Here is a 19,405-nt window from a genome sequence, read left to right on the forward strand (position 1 = left end):
TATTTCCTGAGACCTGTTTCTTTATGCAGCGATGGTGTTTGCTTATTCTGGGACAATGATGAGACATGAAGGTATTAAAAACAAAATTAAAAAAAGTATAGAAAATGTTTATTTCAAAAGCTAATAAAGGCCCTGTTTCTTAACAGAACAGAAACAAAATGACAAACCTTTCAGCACCTAGTTGGGACTTTGAGAGATCTGCCTAGAGAAAACTCTATTTATCATGTATTTATATATACTTCTTTTTAAAATTTTTTCCCTGTTTTCTGTGAAGGCTGTTTACACCAAAACAATATCTTTGTTTTCAGAGTTCATCTGCTCCCACTGCTTCTTTTCCAGCTGAAGTCACAATACTCGGTCTGTGACATCACCGTTGGCTGCAGTGACAACATGGTGTCACAAAGAGGAATTTTCACTCCAGGTGGAGAATGTGCAGCAGCAGCAGACAAACTCTGCCGAAAGCAGACTGTGTTTGAGTCTGCATATTAGTAGTCATGAAGAAAAAAGGGAAGAAAAAATCCCCAAGAAAATCCAGGAGAAGAAAACGCACAGAATGCCTGTGTAGGTCTTATGAGAGTGTGCAGCTTCTGGGATGGGCATGGGTGCTGGAGACTCTACCTTCTTCAGGATTTCTTTTGAAATCAATTAACAGCAGACCAAATACTTAACCAGTAGAAAATTACTTACTTTTAAAAAAAGGAGAGTGGGAGAGAGGTGTTTAATTTAGATTCAAATATGACTCGGATACCTGAACTGTATCCACAAGTTTTGTGGGGCTTTTTTGTGCTTTTTTTCTACACAAACCCCCTTGCAGAAAACAAGGGCAGATGACTACTGCCCTGATCCTACTAATGCTTACACATGTGGTTAGCTTTCGATGTGTGAGTTGTCCTACTGAAGTCAGTTAAGACAATTCATGTGCTTAAACTCAGACACAGGCCCACATGCCTGTAGCGTGAGGGTCTAGCCGGCTGCCCTAGGGGAACAGTTAAATAAAGAATTTATAAAATATTTTCTAATGCAGACACTGTTGACCTGGACAAGCTGAAGTCTGTGGCCTGAATCCTCCAGGAAAAGCAAACAAACTGGCCTTACGCCTTTCCCCTTTGCTTTTGTCTGCCTGATTCATCTCTCGGGTCACAGGCTTGCAGTCACGGGTTAGAAGGTGAGGCATGTCTGCGAGTGTTTGAAGGACGGTGGCTTAAGAGGTGACACAGTGATATCATTAAAGAACAGGGTGGGGAACAGAGTGGTAAAACGGTCAGTGTCCCCATTGACCGTATCGCAGTGATACAAGTGAAAAATATATTTACATCCAAAGTCTAGTTATTAGTGACAGTTCATTGTTGAAACGGTATGTCCCGGTGTCCCATAAGCATGGACAGAATAGTTATCTCGTCCACTCTGAAGGCTGCCTCAAAGGGTAAAGGCAACATGGAAACCCCTCAGATGCACTTTTAGCATTAGGTCTTGATGCTTCAGTCTCATGGCTGCGCCAAGGACTCCAAGAGGACCTTAAGCAGGAAAAGCGTTGCTGTTTCTCCAACATAACTTCCCTGACGGTGTGAGAGGAGCAGCAGCTCCAGCTGGCTAAGTGCAGTCGGGAGGTGTGTTTTCCAAAAGACCCTGAGCAACTTCTGCAGCTACATCCCTCGGTGACCGATAAGCAGCCTTTGCTACAAGTGTTTTCTCGCACTTCCAGCATCACGGGCAACCCAGGCATCTGCTTGGTCAGGGTCCAGGTTCCCAGTGAGAAGAGGCTGAATGTTACTTTTGCTTTGCCCTGGCTCCCCGCTACAGCCATGCTGAAGCATTTCTGAAGTCTCACAAGTCAGGAGGGCATATATTTTTCAGGCAAACCCTGTAGCATAACTGTACTGGCAGCCTCAGGAGAGTGGCCATTTACCTACATCTGTGTTTTGGGATGTCTTAGGATTTTTTGTTTGTTTGTTTGTTTGATTGGTTGGTTTTTTAGCAGGGCTGTACATGCTGTGTTACTGTTGTGGCAATCCATATGATTCATGTCTTGCACAGTCTGACAAGTTTATTGTAGCTTGCGTGTGCTGAGCTGCACACTGCGGTTGCTGTACTGCTTGTGGTTAGTACCAGGGCAGCCCGTGGTGCCGGTGCTGGGTTGTTGGCAAGTGCCAGGACCCAGAGGGTGCCATGCGTGGGAGGGTCACTCAAGCAAGCTGCTTGTGTTGCTTTGGGAAGTGGACAGAACATGAGAACTCTTTCATGGGCTTTATTTTTTAAAAAATCCTCCAGGAATAGCATGTTCCTTGGAGCAGGCAGAGCAGAAAGCAGGAGGGTCAATTTTGGGATCTATTGGTGCTGCCAAGATCCAGTTTCGTATTTATTTTCTGCCTCCGCAGAGCGTGGAGTAAGTTATCATTTCATTTGAACAGCTTGGAGTCTCTACCACCAACCCTTTAAAAGACTAGATGTCCGCTTACACCTGCTTCTATTTGACATCTGTCTTCCCTAAGGCTTGAATGTTACTCTGGCTTGTTGGGTTCTTCATTCACTGATGCCCATCTGAACCTCTCAGCTCTTTTTTTTTTTTTCTTGTTAATTGTTTTTTTGGCAAAGGAAAAAGGAGAGAAGGTGCAGAGGGCTGGGAGTGGAGGCACAACAAGGTGGATGCATCATGGTCTTGCTGAAACCCAGGGATGAGCTGGAGGGAAGGACCAAGACAAAACAGGAATGACGTCATTAGCTGGGAAATTTAGAGCAGTTTCCTGAAAACCTGTTTGGTGCCATCTTGCGTGCAGTCCCTCCGTGCCATTCTGTGCTGCTTGGGGCAGCTGAGAGGAGTGTGGTTGGGAGCCTCAAGCCGGCAGGTTTTCTGGCAGAGCCGCAGAGGGACCTGCACTGTTGACCTGCCACGCGTGCCGTGCCCATAACCGCCCGCTGCTTTGGAGTCCTCCACGCTTGGCTCGATGGTAGCTTGTGGCATGAGATTCCAAGGGCGACGGTGAGCTGTGCAGAGATGGGTTTCCCTGAGCAGCTGTGCAATGCGACCCAGCCCTTGCAAGTCAGTGTTGCTCTTCCATGACAGCACAGGGAGAACAGGCGTTTGCCCTAGAGATCTACCCACTGTTCATTTTGCTGTAGAGCTACATTGTCTCCTTTGTGAATACTTCCATAACAGTTAATATTAGGGCTTTCTGTGGCCCTCAGTGGTTTTATCACTCAGCTACATCTTGTTTTCTGTTTTTGCCAGATTTCCGTAAAGGGGGACAGAGATCAAGGCGAGCTCTGTGTTGCGGGACACTGATTTTGTAGGTGCTGGTATAAATACATCTGTTTTCATGCCTGTGACGAATGTTTGTAGGACTGAGGTCCCGCTTGGCACTTTTAGCCCATTCAGGTGTGTCAGCGACATGCCTGGTGGTGTGTGCTGATCGACAGCAGGTTTGGGAGGGCTGGGCAGCTGGTCAGGATGAGCATCATTTGTTCAGTGCCCAAATGCAAGGTTGTGGTGTGCTGTCCAAGTGCTGTGTGGAGCAAGGGAGCTTGCACTGCATCTGCTCCCACTGTGCCCAACTCCTCAGGACAGGTCTAGCAGTCCCCCACTGTCATGAATTCACTTGCTAAACTTTTGTAATCACCATAAAAAACCTGTTAGGTAAATACATTTTCTGTGCCTGAAAGCAATTGCCCCATTTCCTTTTGTTCTGAAGATAATAGACATAAAAATGAAATATGGACCTATGTTCTTAAAAGGTCGTACTTATTTGGTCCTGAGGGAGATTGCATATTGAAACAGATTTTGTTAAGATTTGAAGATACTATAAAGAAATGGACTTAATTGGGACTTTGGTTCGCGGAAGTTGGAAAATTGGCTAGAAATAGCGCGCGATCTCAAAGATGGAGATGGCCATTTCTGAGATAAGGAACTCCCTTTTTCTTAATCTGTCTGGGATGGGGAAACTGAATGGAGAAGGGCTTTGTGTCAGGTGCAGAACCAGCAGTCAGCACTTGTTTTGCATTGTACTAGTTTCATTTAACGCCGCCTTCTGTCTGGCTTAAAATAATGGCTCGTAGTGGCAGTGGTCTCCAACCCTTTCTGCCTAATGCATGGTTGGTTGCTAGGAGGGCTGCCGTCATCCTCGTTTTAGTCGTGGATGCGATGATCAATTTTGCATCACTTTGCAAGCTTTGGCTGGATGACTCAGCTGGTCCTCCGGTGACTCATTTCAGTTTCCCATGAGCCCAGAAAGGACTGAAGAGGGAAGCATGGCTATTTTCAGATATGAAAAATGACCAAACCCAAGGAGTGTGTCCACAAAGGAGTACTGCAAACATCAAATTAATTGGGTATTTATACAGGATGTAAACTTGCCCCTTCCCACTGAAATTCTTTCCCCAGTTACTGTACTTCTGCTGAATCTAGTTTCCAGTCTCTTCTTACTCTTCATCCACACGGATGTCGGAAAGCTCTCTCTGAGTTTTGAGTGCATAAAGTCTGATAAAAGTTCACAGGACTTTTGGTACTAAATTCCCCTAGCTGGGGTTGGTTTTGGTTTTTTGGCAGTTCCCCCCTCTCATCATTACTGGGATTCTCACAGTCATTCTAACAACCATAGGCCCACCCCAGGCCATTTTTCTCCCTAGTCATTCTTATGTTAGACAAAGCTAAGATGCCTGATGTTCTCCTAGACCTATTGAAAGCTCTTGTGATTTGACCACAAGTTGTTACTAATTCGTTTTTTCTGGATCCTCTGGAAACAGCAGTGTATTTGCTCCTTGTGAGAAAATCATACAGAGCTTATTTTCCCAGAAACTCTTCTTTCCCCATGACTCAGTTTGGCCAGACTTCCTTTTCGTCATTAGTCAAAACTCATAGGTGTGACTGCGCACAGCTTGGCTGCGATATCACCGGCACGTTAATGATTCTGAACTCATTGTCCCACTGCATCTAGGCTGAATCGTCTAATTTCATTGCTGTAGGAAAAGGAAAGAGTCGAGTGTTCTGGGTTGAAAGGACATGGCTGCAAAACAGCTGTAATAGTGCCAGAAAGATGCTTATGGAAGAGATGGTGTAAGTGGCTGCATGCCGCTGGAAATGCATAGCAGCGTGTCCATTCACAAACATAGGATCATGCTTGAGAAGGAGGCCTGACAGCCCCTTTAGCTAGTCTGTCGTCTGTAGCCACCTATCCCTTCTAAGGTGGATTTTTCATTCTGTAGGTTTGCTTTCAGCAGTTGTGCTGTACCTGCGAGTGCCGCACAGCAGTTACTGGTAGCAACGAGTGAGCGCAGCCATACAGGGCGTGAGGGGTGCTCTGGTGCCCGTGTCTCCACAGGGTGCTGCTCAGGGTCTCCAAAGCACTGAGCAATCTGGAACAAAGTTACACCAAGGATTGTCTTTCACTGTACACCCCACCAAACCTATCCCCTGCTTGTTCTTTCTTGGTTGAAGAGGAGCGTGTATGCCCGGTCTGGCTGTGGGGCTCTCTGGACCTAGAGCCTGCTTTTGAAGCTCGGTCCCCCTTTCTGGCCCATCACAGTGGCAGCACGCCTCAAGGCTGCACTGCAGAGGGTATTTGGCATGTATCGTACTGGATCTCCAGGTTCAGCCTCGCTCCTCTTCTGTCACGCTCTAGTTTTGCCAGTGCAAGAAGCCCAGCAGCCATGGCATTAAGCACTGTAGAGCTGAGTAAATAAATATGTCAATAAATAATCATATCCTGCACAAAAGAGAAACCTAGGGGAGAGAGTGATGGTAGCCAGGGAGTTGTGCTGATACAGGTGGAGGTTTTTATTATTTTCTTTCTCTTAATAACTTCCCTTGCTCTGATTTCTTTTCTTTTAGAGCTTTGAGGGGGAGCAGGCAGTTGCTGGTGTCCCTGAGCTGCTTCATCACACACAAGGGCCTTATATCCTTCCTCCTCAAGTAGATATCCTTTCCTGAGCTCCTGGCTGTTTACTCTTCAAGGCTCTGAAATCCTTCATGTAGTTTATCCCCATGCCTAAATCAGGTTTTCTTTCTGTGTTAGCAAGAGCTTCCTGCATCACCTTGGCTATCCTTCCTTGGCCAAACAGGCTGCTTCTCTGCACACAGAACTGGCCACTGTCCTATTAGACCTTACTTAAAAAGAAAGTTGCTGTGAAGACAGTGGGAGATCAGGCATGTACTGCCAACCGGAGCAGCAAACCAGCAGTGGGTCAGGGAGGTGTCCAGAGGGACTTCTGTGGGGTCACTTGGGGCAACATCACTCATTTCTTTTGGAGAAGAGATTTGTTGCCTTCACGGGTTATCCTCTGGCTGTGCAAGTGCTTACATGTCTATGTGTGCCTGAGCGTGACCGTGTGTTTCGTGTGACAGAGTTCAGTACAACCTCAAATACAGCAAACCAAATTGTTGGAAGTTCCGAGCCATCGGAACCCAGTGGCCAGGGTTCCCAAGGGTGTGCCTGTCAACATTCCATGTTCTTGTGGAGACTGCTGCAGCTCCCTCTCACTGTGGTCTCTGATGAGCTACTCGACAGTCTTGAAGGAGAAGAGGTGGAAGAGAGACAGTTAAGTGGCACTTTTCTACAGGGTTACTCTTCTTGGGTACAGCCTATAAATGAAAGAGATGACTGAATGGGGATTTTTGAGGAGGAATGAGTCTACGTCCGAACCCTCGGCCCTGTGTCTCCTTGGCAGTCTTTGGTTTGGGCTGGATGGCTCAGTCCTGCTATGCCCGTTTTGGTCCTGAGCTGTGCTCGTGGCCCTGGCCCGTTTCATGTCATTTGTGGTTTTATAGTCTTACTTTGGAATGCAAATCATATCCCATGGGTGACAGCAAAAAAGGTTTCTGACTGTTTGGCCATCACTTTGGAGATGTTTTCTTGGCCCTGAGTGATGAGGACAGGGTGAAAAATGCATGCTCAAGACATGTGTTTCCTTGAGGAACTGATGGGCTTTTCCTTATGTGAGTGTGTTTGTGTGCTTGTGTGAGGACAGGTTATTTACAAAATTGTTTTAACTACTTGAAGTGCAGGTCAGGTGATTAACCTGCACCATCCGTTCTCTTGGTTTCCTAAAACACACCATAGCCCTTGATGTATGAGGGTCCTGTAAATCCCGTCTTTGGATTTCATTCTTATTTGAAAGAGACTTGTAGCTACAGAAGGGAGGAGATATAGTTAATCCTGGCTTTGGGATAGTTGGGAGGTCATCAAATCAGAGTATCTCGATTTTGTGCTTTGGCATAGGCCCATGCCCAGCTTCCCCACCTTTCTCCTCGCAGCTTCGTCTTCCTTTGCGGCCCAAATCCTGTGTATTTATTTCATTCAGACCTCATCAGAAGCTTGTTTCTTTGCAACAGGTCTGTATCCTGATGGAAATGAAAAGAAGGGAGGGACTTTGCAAACAGGCAAACTGACCTTTTCAGCCCAGCTAGTGCTTGATCTGAGTTTCAGATTTCGTAAACAAAGCAAGGGCTGAATGTCATGCAATGGCCTCGTCGCAAATGAAACACTCAGGAAAAAATCCTGTGGGAGTGAGAGGCTCGGCCTGAGACTCCAGCGAGCCTTGCCCATGTCCGGCCTTCACAAGTAGGGTTGCTTCTAACGAGTGAGGTATGCAAGGTGCCAGCCATTCCCTGTGGTTTCACCACACTTGCGGGCTAGTTGGAGTCATTGACATTACAAAGCTAATATTTACAGGTGGGAAGTCATCCAGGTATGGAGGCAGCTGTGGTGGAAAAAGCCAAAATATCCTTTCCACTAGGCAATTGTGGGAAGCCACAAGTGTGCCAGTGCTGCGTGGGTGAGGGGGGCACAGCCAGGGCAGCAGAAGGAAACACTGGTTCATTTTGGTCTGTTTTCTAGAGGCCCTGGCACCCTTTCTTGGGAACTAAGATGACAGAGGGCCTGGCAGGGTGGCCAGTGAAGGCTGTAGGACCTGGGGTCCGGAATTGAGGAAGTCCTCTGGTTGCCCTCGTAAGGTGGGGATACTGTTGTCAACCCCTGTTTGGAAGATGGAAACTGAAGTGACCCGACTGAATGACTTGACCCACGCTGCCTGGAAAGCAGAGCCATGCCGAGATCCTTCTTTTTTTCAGTTCTGCTTTCAGGATGCAGCTCTCATCAGAAAGTAGCAATCAATCAGAGGTGGAGCTTGTGGGAACCTAGAGACTCTTGCATTGCAGATCTGTTTGGAGGTTAAATGTATGGACCCACACGCCCACTAAACTGGACTACAGGGCAAACTGTGGCCAGTTTCATATTTACTGCTGAGACTATCTTCTTTAGCTCTCCAAAGGGAACTTTGGGTGCTGTAGGAATGCCATGGTTACTGTTCGTTCCACTTTGCCACCGTGGAGGACGTGTGGTAGGAGGGAGGAAGGTAGCCAGAACACATATGCTGTTGCCAAACAGTCCTACCTGGCACATTGATCTGAGTAACTGCTTTTAGGCTCATCTAGCTCCATTTTGGCTTCAGGATGGGGAAGCCACAAAACATTCCTTGGTAGCTTGCTTTCCCCATCTCCTCTGGCCGTTCCCAGCACTTCGGGAGCTCATTCAGGCATGGCGTTATACGAGCCTCAGTGTGTCATGCCTCATTCTGAGTGGTGCTGCAGGTGTTACCGCGGTCTCCTGCTCTTTAAGCAGATGTGGTGCTGCTCGTGGGTCCCCCAGCAGCCTGCAGCACAGCCCCAGCTGGGCACCCTGCACGTGCCTCAGCTCTGCTGGGCCTCTCTCCAAGAAAACTGGAAGAGGGATTTCTTCGGCAAAGCATTTTGCTAGACATCCTTCAGTGTCCTCCACAGATAAAGCTTCAAAGCAGGGCTTCTGTCAATCCTCCCTGTCTGACTTCATCTTGTTCTGTCTTTCTCATCCCATCTCTGACTCCAGAGCAGACTTTCTTCTCCTCTGAGGCCCTTGGGAGTACTGAGTGTTTGGTTGTAAAACTTGTTCCTGACTTCATTGACACCCACTTTCCTAAAATGTCTTTTCACTGAGATTGCACGTAAGTTCTTTCGCACTCTCATGCAGACTTTGAGGGCTTTCAGGTGCTGCTGCTGCCTCTGTCTTCATCGTTCGTCTCTTCATTTTGCTCTCGGGACTCCCGAAATCGTCACAGGAGCTGATGGCTTCGCTCCCTGGCTTGGGAGGACTGTTGCTCAGTGAGGTATGTCCGGAAGGGCTATCCATCTGCCTTCTCAAGCCGTGGAGACATGCCAGCGGCACAGCGGACTCCCAGGTTTCTTACATTATGCCTCAAGAGCGCTTTGACGTCTTGGTAGAGCGTTTGCAGCATCATTTCATGATTTCCATAGAGGTGACAGTCTTCCTGTCAGCTTTGACAGGTATGCTGAAGGGGGTTTACTTAATGCCTCTGTTTTGTCAAGGCTGTAGCCTATCAAATGTATTTGCTTGCTGCCTTCATTTGCGTTCCACTCAGTGACGTTGAGATGTCCTGGAGAAAAGTTTTGCATTATTCCAACTGTGCTGGGTTTTCCCCTGGGAAGATATCTAGGGGACAGCTTCCAGTTCAGGGGAGCACGGACTGGACTGCTGGACCTTCTCACACCAAGATCTAGAAATTGGTGTCAGGTCCAGTGGCTGCAGCATCTGCAAGGAAGTAATGAGGCAGCCTCTGGTGAGGTGTATTTTAACCTGTGTTCTCAGGTGTTGCATCGTTAATTAACTATAATGTGAAACATAAACTAGTCACATGATTTACTGAGGAAATCTGTAGTATCTCTTGTCATTACTACAGTTCATTAAAGTGGGAGATGGAGGTGACCCTGACAGAATCCTTCACTGAGGTGTAATCAAGGATTTAAATCCAAGTGTCCCTGAGATTTTACTTCATGTGCCTAAAACCAGGAGTATGTCAGAGGAGCCCACAGCTTGTTACTCAGCTTGTGGGCACCTGAACCCACATCAAAAGGATGAATAAGAATTGCGATGTTTCTAGATTACAGAAGATATCTAATAGTAGGGCTTTGTGGCTTGTAGTGAATATGGAAGAGTGGAGTTTTGTAGTGGTGAGATGTGAAATTGTGGTCACTGAGCACTGAAGGAAGGGCTTGGTATTGCAGGGACTTGACTCCTTTGTCTGTAGAGACAATGTAAAATAAAAGACAGCACAGATGGTTCAAAGGGAGATCTGTGGCTGGTGATGCCTTGTATTCAGTAATTCCTAAGAGTTTGGTGTTTCAGATGTATAGCATGCTTTTTTAAGTGGTTGCCCACTCTCCAAATCCAGCTCACATGACATTGTCTAGTGAACCGCCAGATGTGATGAGCGTGGGCAGATGGGGCTGGAGCAGCCTAGATGTTTCCAGGCTCTGGTGCAGGGTCTGGCCTCGGGCGGTGCTGCCTCGCTTGGCCTGTGCGGGACATGCCAGGGCTCTGGGTAGCCCATTTCCCACCGAGCTACTCATGACAGCTCTCAGCTGGGGTGAGATGGGGTGATGGATAGCTCTGCCCATCTCACAGTCTCCATGCATAGCCCTGGGAAAAGAGATGCTGCCCCTGCAGGGACTGTGCACCAGAGAGCACCCATCTCCCACCACCCCCAACACCGGAGATGTCCTGGAGGGGAAAGGGGGTATGTGCCATCTCACCCGCCTTCAGCCGGCATCGGTACGTAGGCACTGAGCCCGGGCTTGCCGACTGCCCTGCTCCCCAGGCCGTGCTGGCTAGCAGCCCCGGCCAGCCCTTACCACTTCTCCCAGCAGCTCCTGTGCCTGCGGGCAGGTGCGGTGGAGCTGGAGGCTCGGGAAAGGAGACAGGACAGGCTAGGCTGGCTCAGAGGAAGGTCTCCCCAATATTTTCCTGTCTGTGTCCTCTTCTTCCTGGTCAGTTGAGAAGGCTTTCAGTACCCAGCGGGCAAGTTGCTCTGGATTTAAGGAGTTAAAAGGGAGAGTGATGAAGGGAATAAAGATGGTTTGGGGGCAGAGACAGCAGTATCCTGAGCCACATGCCAAAATAACTTGCTCAGGGCATGATAGGGAACAGCTGCCTACATCTCCCCATGCCCAGGAGTACTGAGCTCCCGGTTGCTAACTTTTATCCTATCTGTAAAGTCAAGTCACGGTGTGGAGTATGAAATAGTAAGCAGGGTCGCGTTGCTGATGCTATAATGCAGGAGGGGGATGTGTAGAAGGCAGCTGGGGTGGGAGGCAATACAGGGTATGAAGGTGATTGTGATCAGAGCTCCCTGGCCATCACACTGCAGCCGGAGATACACTTCTTGTGTGTCGGGGGGGTAGAAGGATGCTTGGCTTTGCTTGGTTGGTTTTGTTTATGGCTACTCTGCGCATTGGAAAATCTTGCTTTTTCGTCTGGCCGGGGGACGTGGATCAAATGTGGCAGCTCGGAGCCATGTGAAGCCAGGTCTGGAGCACTGCAGGGGACAGGCTCTGTCACATCTTTAAGAACTGCTGCATGCTACGTAAGCATTTAGGAAACTACTAATTAGGACAAGACAGTTTTACTAGCAGGACAGGAAAAGCAGAGCAGGAAGGCAGGGAGATTTTCACCTGGAATGAAGGCTCCCTTGACATCTTCTGCTCGCCAGGAACAGGAAGGAGCTGAGGCTGCTGAGGTCTGAACTCCACTTTGAGGTTGTCTCCAAACATTCAGTAGCACAAGGGAAGGAATTTGTGTAGCCTCCAGGGACATAAATTTTAAGGAGGTTCCAAAAGCGCGGTGGTACTGGGGACAGTGCCTCAAAAGGGGCCACACAGAGGCCACTGTGAAGAAGAGTGCTGTGCTTGAGACACGGCTATTTTGAAGGTGCAATACATTAGCCATACCTGGCAGATCCCCTTTTCATTGCCTTCTTAACCCGGGCGTGTATATGAGTTTGCAGGCTTGTGCCTCTCCGGGGAGAAGTGGAAGATATTTATTTCAGGAGCGTCTTGTGTGCATCATTTATATGCTGAACACATGCCATGTGCTTTCTACAGTATTTTTCAAGCAGGCACTGTCGTTCTGGCGGCAATCAGCAAGCAGCCTCTGGTTACAGAGCACTGGCAGCTCTGCAGGTACTGCAAAAGGTCTTACTGCCTACTTAATACAGGGTAGGAGCTTGGTCTCTCTGCACCACAAAGGCCACATTTATAAATCAGCAGTAAGTGCTAGGAGAAAAGCAGAAGAAAACATCAGTGACTTTCAAACTGTTCCTTCTGTAGTCCCCAAAGTGTATTTTTTGCCCTTTGGGGTGAGGTGGGTGGATAGGGAACTTTACCTCATTTGCTTTCTTGAAACCTGTTGGAAATACAAGTGAGGCGGCTGCGTGATTTGTGTATGCATGCAGAAGAAGGCCATCTGAATTGTAAATAGCACCTGCTAAATTATTATTAAGTGAAAGCTGACGTGGGAGGAGTTCTCAGGAAAAAAAAAAGAGTCAAGTCTTTTAATAAAAGTCATTCAGGCTCTTTTAACTGATTTTTAACATTGTCCCCTGGCTGCACACTACATATTTCAGCTCATGTGGATGCTATGGGGAGTTACGCGAGTCGTATCAAGGACAGGGGAGGCCCCATTAAATCCAGTTACTACCAATTCTGTGAGAGCTTTAAATGGCTATGCTAAAACTCATTATTAAAGAAAGGAGCTATCAATTTTATTTAATGCATGGTGCCCAACCTTGATTCTGCTCCCAGCCCAGAGACTGGCCGTGCACAGGGGTCATATAAAAATTAGACCTGCACTCTTCAGGGCTTGTATTTAGCTGTTGCAAAGTCGTGGCTGCAGCCTGACCGGCTAACTGGGGCTGTGGGAGGCTGCCCTGCACCCCTGCCAAGGCCGGGACCAAGCCTGAGCCCAGGCAGATTCAGCCCATGTTGCCGCTTGCCTTAGTCCAGATGAAGCTTTTGCTAGTGCAGATGGGGCTGCTGAGCTGGGCTTCAGGTGAGTGGGAATGCTCAGTGGGCACAGCTGCTCGACCTGAGCATCCTCATCCCCTCCGCTCCTGGCGGAGAGCAAAAAGGCAAGGAGCCCGGGGGCCAGCCTTGGGCCATCCTGCGCAAAATGCAGCGAGGTGTCTGCTAGGATCTCCCCGCCACGAAGAGAGGCACGACGAGAGGTCCAGCCTCGCGCAGGTTTCTTGGCAGACCTGTGAGCGGGGGTTTAAGAGGACTTTTCCCAAGTGAAACAGCCTGGTTTTCGTCCCTCTGTGGCTTATGGCCCCTCCATCTCTCCAAGAGCCAAGGAGTGAGGATGCTCCTTGGGAGCATCCCACTGGCTCTGGGGAATGCTCAGGGGGCATCGCTGTCACAGGGCTTGGCTGGCATGGATCGCCCCGTTACTGCTGGCTTGTTTCTTCACGGACGTTGTGGCAAGCTATTGTCAGCCTACGTAATCAAAAGGCTGAAGTTGTAAATCATATTACAGGCTGTAATGAGGAATTTGATCCCTGTAACAAACCATCCAACTTTTATTCACTTTTATTACTATTTCTGCTATTGCCATGGAGTAAAGATCCTTTTTAAAAAAAAGAACATGCCACCAGCACAATTTGATAGTGTCCTCAGGAAATTTAGGGTTGTGTTTTTCTCACATTAGCTGCACGGGCAAATTTGCAATAAAAATGACTTGCTGCAGAAGCCTTCTTTTCCCATCACCAAACTGTCAATCAGCCTGTAATTTCTTGGTATTGAACTACGCTGAAGAGCTGGCCGAGTTATTCTCCTTACAACGTGTGCCCCTAAAACCTCAAATGTGAGAAAATCATTTTGGATGGAAGGAAGAAGATTTCATACTTCTTTTTTTAGGGGAAAAAGAATATTTTTCCTGCAATGAGATATAACCTCTGAGGAGGGTGGAAGTGGCAGCGGAGGAGTCCAAAGTCCTCTCTTTAGCCACAAGACAGCCCTGCTTCCTCCACCCCCTCCGTTTTTGGGGTACCGGGGTGGGTCGGTGTTCGTCCCCTTTCCTGTCCCCCTGCTGAGGCTGCCAGCAGTGTTGCAGGGACAGCAAGGGGCTGTTGTTGATGTAGAAACCAATCCCTAACAACAACTCATTTCACCAAGGGGCACAGGCAGCTATCTGACGTTGACAATGTTGAGTGACTGCTGACCTTGTTTTTAGCATCAGCTGATATCAACTGGAGCCCTGCCAGTTTGCTCCAGTTGAAAGTCTGTCTCTTAATGGGGGCGATTATCCTGATTTTTACAGCGGTGCTGAGGAAGTTGCAGCTGCTGCGCTTCACATCCCTGACTTTAATTTGGGGTGCCTGGGTCTTCTGGTGTTATCTTTAGAGGACCATGTGAGAAGAACCTCTCTCCTTGTTCTGCATCGTTTTTTTCCCTTTTTATTTTGTATGAAGAGATATTGCTCAAGCACACCATGGAATGAAAGCCATAAAGCTATAAATTACACCTCTGCTAGGTCCACAATATGTTACCAATTACATCTGCTTTATTATTCGCGTCCAGGGGGAAAACATACATCAAACCAACCCCACTCTCCAGGCAGGTCGGTACTGTACTAGAAGGAACACCGTGACTCTTCTTAATCAGTGGAAAAACAAACACAGTTTCGGCTCACTCACATATGATATTTGTGTCTGGGATGACAAGTTGAGTAATACTGCTGCGGTTCTCTGAGCTCACCGAGTGCCACATGCTAAGGCATTCGTGGCATCATTATTGCCCTGTGGAAAGGAGAGAGGAGAGAAAGCACTTAGAGGGGCAGGGAGCTGGGAGGGTGGTCTGAGGACCCAGTTGCAGGGACCTTGGAAATTGCCACCAAGGGGGTTGGTGTGGGGGAGTTAATATGAATGGCAGCAAACAGCATGAGAAATCACATTAAAGCCAAGAGTCACGTCTGCACAGGAGGGCACACTGCGGTTTGCAGGGCTTCGTTGCTAGAGCAGGGTTAGTGGGGTTTTGTGTTGCGTGTTCCAGCAGAGGTGAGGGTTTCCCCACGTGTCCTGATAGGGGTTTTCTTCTGCGTCTGCCCTGTTTTCATAAATTTGTCACTGGGGCAGAGATGAAGGTGGGGGTGTTGAAGCAAAGTGGAGTGATTGCTTTGCCGGTTACTTGTGTGTAGCTATGTACGGTGGGTTTTGGCTCGCCACAGCGCCCTTCTGAGCAGTTCCTGAGCTTTGGGCTCTTGGGAATTAACTGGAAAATGGGTGTTGGGTGCATTTAGGTGTGTTTGCTTGACCATGCTACTGAGCATTGAAGTATGGAGTAACATTCCTGTTTTTCTGTATTGGTGTATATGTTTATGCGTGCATGTGTGTGAGTATGTATATGTACATATGAGCTCCTGAAAATCTTCTGAAGAGCAACATGGACTAGTAGAGAATGGGTTTCTTTTAGGAAAGGGAGCCAAGTGTTAGACACTCTCAGGTGTCACATGAAGAAGTCATCCATGTGCACTGCAGAGTTTGTTGTGGTTTTGTCACTGAAGCATACATTCAGCTTTTAACTTTTTAAAGTTGAAAACAAGTCAAGGTTATGTTTGTGCTTAATAATTCAGCAACGATGCCAGCTCAGCATATTGTCTTTTTCTTCTTCAGTCATTCTGGTTTATTAAAAAGAAACACTGACGACAGATAGAAGGGTGAAGGAGGCTGTGCCTTTCTGCTTTAACTCCTACCGGGCGCTGACTCCTTCCCCAGGAATCCCCATAGATTTGTGCTGTTCACAATACTTTTGCCCCAGCAGTACCACCCCTACCCTGGGCAGGGAAAGCTGGCAGTAAGTCAGGACTTAGATGTCCTGTGCCTTGTGGACCACGTCTTTTTTTCTGAATAGGAGCATTTTCTGTTTCAGTGGAATATTACTCAGAATCCTTCAGTAAGTCTGTCTCAGCGATACTTTTATTTTCACTTTGGTTATGAGGTTGTGGGTTTCTTTGTTTGTTTGTTTGGTGGGGTTTTTTTAATAAAGGTGTAAAAGATCATTAACTCTTCTAGAAGCAAAGAAGCTTGCAGTAAAATAGGTTTTTGTCTTTTCTTAAAAAGTAAAGTTATATTAGGACCTAGTTCTGCCACATGCTAATCTGTACGTTGCTTCATTAACAATGCCGTTCATTTCCAGGGGATCTGCTTTCCAGTGATGGTATTGTCACTGTGAATAAGAATAGATGAACACAATTTTATAAATCTGAGAGAACTGAGAGCACGCAGTGAAGCTCATGTTGTGTAACTCCCATCTCCAGTGTCCCTGAGCACAGACCAGCATTGTGCACAATTCCCACACACAGACTTGGCAAGCAACCTGAAACATCATCTGCTGCTTCTGTCCTGGCTCCTCAACTTTGTCCGTGCACCTCCATTTTGTCACGGTGTATCATCTCCTGGTCCCATCCTGGCTCCCTGCAGGCCAGAAGCTACACAGTGGTTTTATGGGAATAAACGGAGGGCTTAAGTCAGATCCACCAAACTGTTTAATATAGGATGAGCCTGAGGTTTTGAGATTTGGCTTCCATAGGCAGAATACTTTGCAGTATTTGACATGAGTTCTTCCTGAGAGCTAGATATATTCCTGGAGACAATGGGAATAGGAGTCTCTTTAGGCAGTGGAGGTAAAAATAACATTTACATTCCTGTTGTTAAAAATGAGAAGGGGGAAAGCAAGAGAGCAGGAATCTTGGTTGTTGTTGGTGTAGTTCCATCAGGGGTAATGATTTATTTTAGAACGTAATAGTTTATTTGTGTTTAATACATATTTCTGGAAGAACTTGATTTTTTGTGTGTGTGCTTGTGCTGTATCTGAAGTCTGTATCCCATTTTCCCTTCCTGCCACTGAACAAATGAAAAAAGCTGGGGAAGGCATCTTGACACTGTGGTTTCACTCTGATGTTGTATTGCAGGTATGGCCTCGCATGTGCAAGTTTTCTCTCCTCACACCCTTCAGTCAAGTGCCTTCTGTAGCGTGAAGAAACTGAAAGTGGAGCCGAGTTCGAACTGGGATATGACTGGGTACGGCACACACAGCAAAGTCTACAGCCAGAGCAAGAACGTGCAGTCCTCCCAAGCAGCCGCCGCAGCAGCCGTCAACGCCTCCCTACAGATCCCCAATCCGAGCATCCCTTACGAACAGACCATCATCTTCCCAGCAAGCACGGGGCACATCGTGGTGACATCCGCCAACAGCACTTCTGGTGTGGTTGCAGTGTCTGGGCAAACACTGGGCGGGCCACACAACCTGATGCGTCGCAGCACTGTGAGCCTTCTGGACACCTACCAAAAATGTGGACTTAAGCGCAAGAGTGAGGAGATCGAGAACACAAGCAGCGTGCAGATCATCGAAGAGCATCCACCAATGATTCAGAACAATGCCAGTGGGGCCACTGTAGCCACCGCCACCACCTCCACGGCCACCTCCAAAAACAGTGGCTCCAACAGCGAAGGGGATTACCAGCTGGTGCAACATGAGGTGCTCTGTTCCATGACCAACACGTACGAAGTGTTAGAGTTTCTTGGCCGTGGAACCTTCGGACAAGTAGTCAAATGCTGGAAACGTGGCACTAATGAGATTGTGGCCATCAAGATCCTAAAGAACCATCCTTCCTATGCCCGGCAAGGCCAGATTGAAGTGAGCATCCTGGCTCGTCTGAGCACAGAAAGTGCGGATGACTACAACTTTGTCCGCGCGTATGAGTGCTTCCAGCACAAGAATCACACGTGCTTGGTCTTTGAAATGTTGGAGCAGAACCTCTATGATTTCCTAAAACAAAACAAATTCAGTCCCTTGCCCCTTAAGTACATTCGACCAATTCTCCAGCAGGTAGCAACTGCCCTAATGAAGCTGAAAAGCCTGGGACTGATTCATGCTGATCTCAAACCAGAGAACATCATGTTGGTAGACCCATCCCGACAGCCATATAGGGTCAAGGTCATAGACTTTGGTTCAGCTAGCCATGTGTCTAAAGCTGTGTGTTCTACCTACCTTCAATCCAGATATTACAGGTAAGATACTGGGCTCGTGTAAAGTTACTAAAAGAAGTATTTTACCTATGGAAATTTTCCTACGTTCCTGTAAATGAATGAGAGTCATGCCTTAACCCTAAACTGGGATGGCTCTTAGAATGGCTTGTTGGTGATAGAAAAAAATGGTATCCTAATCTCCTGGAGTTTACTTGCATAAAAAAAACATTGTAAATTTGTAAATAACCATAAAATGTTGTAAAATTAGAGTTTGCCAGTTACAATTTAGAAACCTTTTTTCATGTCTGTCAGTACTTTGTTCTCTCTGGGACTGTTTCCAGAAGATGGGAGGTATCTGGAGGTCCACCTTTCCTTTCCAACTCAATACAAGTAGGTTCTTTGTTTCAGAAAGACCTTAACCTAAGCAATCATCCATATTTCAGATATGTCTTCCAGTCTTTACTTGGATGTGAAACCAGGGTCTTTACAAGAATAAGGTTGGCCCACAGGAAAACTATATGGATGCAGAAGATGCTTTGTCAAGGAGTAGTTTTCACACAGGCTGTAGAGTTTGCTAGAGTCAATGCAAGGATTCTGGCTGGGTCCTGTCAGCTCTGCTCCAGGCAAGCAGACAGCCTGGCCAGGCTGGAAACACCTTTCTCCATGTGGGAAGCTATTGGCAGGGATGAATAAGTATTGTCAGTAATTTGGTGTTGGACTGAGGACCTGTCATGGACAGTTGATTCCCACTCGGAGTGCTTTTAACTACAGGTATGTTATGTGCTAGGATGGAGTTCTGACCTCTGTGTAGGCATGCCTGAAGTGAAATGTGTGAACCAGCTATATCCCTCTTCAGCCTGTTGAACAGTTTCAGCAAAGCAGCCTCTTTTCATAACCCCTGGAAGGTCATCCTCTCCCTCTGTCTTGACTCCAAGACACAAAGCCTCTCTGTAGATGTTCTCCTCAGACCCTCTCTTTGGTACCAATCAGCTTGATTCAACATCCCAAGGATCAAGAAAAGCAATTCTACTGCTACCACAGGGGTGGGGGAAAATGGCGGGGGGGGGGTGGGTGGAATTTGTCTTTAGATGACAGCTGAATTTACAAATGTTCAGGCCATGTTTTTGTTGTTGTAATTCTGTGAAACAGGGGCAAAGAGGGAAAATGTGATCCTGCTTGATGACTGATTTAATGAAAATCAGTCCTGGCAGCATCCACAGCTCATCAGATGGGTTACAGAAAAGCAGGGTAGTTGCTCTGTTTGTAAATAGGGAAGAAATCTGTCTTATACATGGGGAGGATTGGGGACAAAAAACCGACATGAGTTGGTAAGAGACCCTTTTCCTACTTCATAAACATCACAGTGGCAAAACCCACCTGAGCTCTGAGCTTGGGAAGAGTTAATTTCCACAGGAACAGGAACTTTGACAGTGTAGCACTGCAGCAGCTGATTTTTATCTGCTTGTCCTTTGCTCTGAAGGAGGCCAGAAAAAAATCCCCAACCCTAGTTTATACCTCAGAAGAGGCTTATTAAATGAAATATTCTACCTGATGACAGTCCCATCCT

The 19,405-nt window shown here is 47.3% G+C and overlaps 1 protein-coding gene across 8 annotated transcripts in view; it reads left to right on the forward strand.

Annotated features, from left to right (window-relative positions):
- The window catches only part of HIPK2 (homeodomain interacting protein kinase 2), a 142,677-nt gene that overhangs the window by 26,874 nt on the left and 96,398 nt on the right, over positions 1 to 19,405 (forward strand). For all 8 annotated transcript variants that reach the window (XM_069807494.1, XM_069807489.1, XM_069807490.1 and 5 more), the window contains one exon: positions 16,782 to 17,880. In XM_069807494.1, the coding sequence (XP_069663595.1) occupies positions 16,782 to 17,880 (1,099 nt within the window). Of the gene's footprint in view, positions 1 to 16,781; positions 17,881 to 19,405 lie in introns of those variants that run through there.

The sequence above is a fragment of the Haliaeetus albicilla genome, chromosome 19 (assembly GCF_947461875.1).
Source record: "Haliaeetus albicilla chromosome 19, bHalAlb1.1, whole genome shotgun sequence".
Taxonomy (NCBI): Eukaryota; Metazoa; Chordata; class Aves; order Accipitriformes; family Accipitridae; genus Haliaeetus; species Haliaeetus albicilla.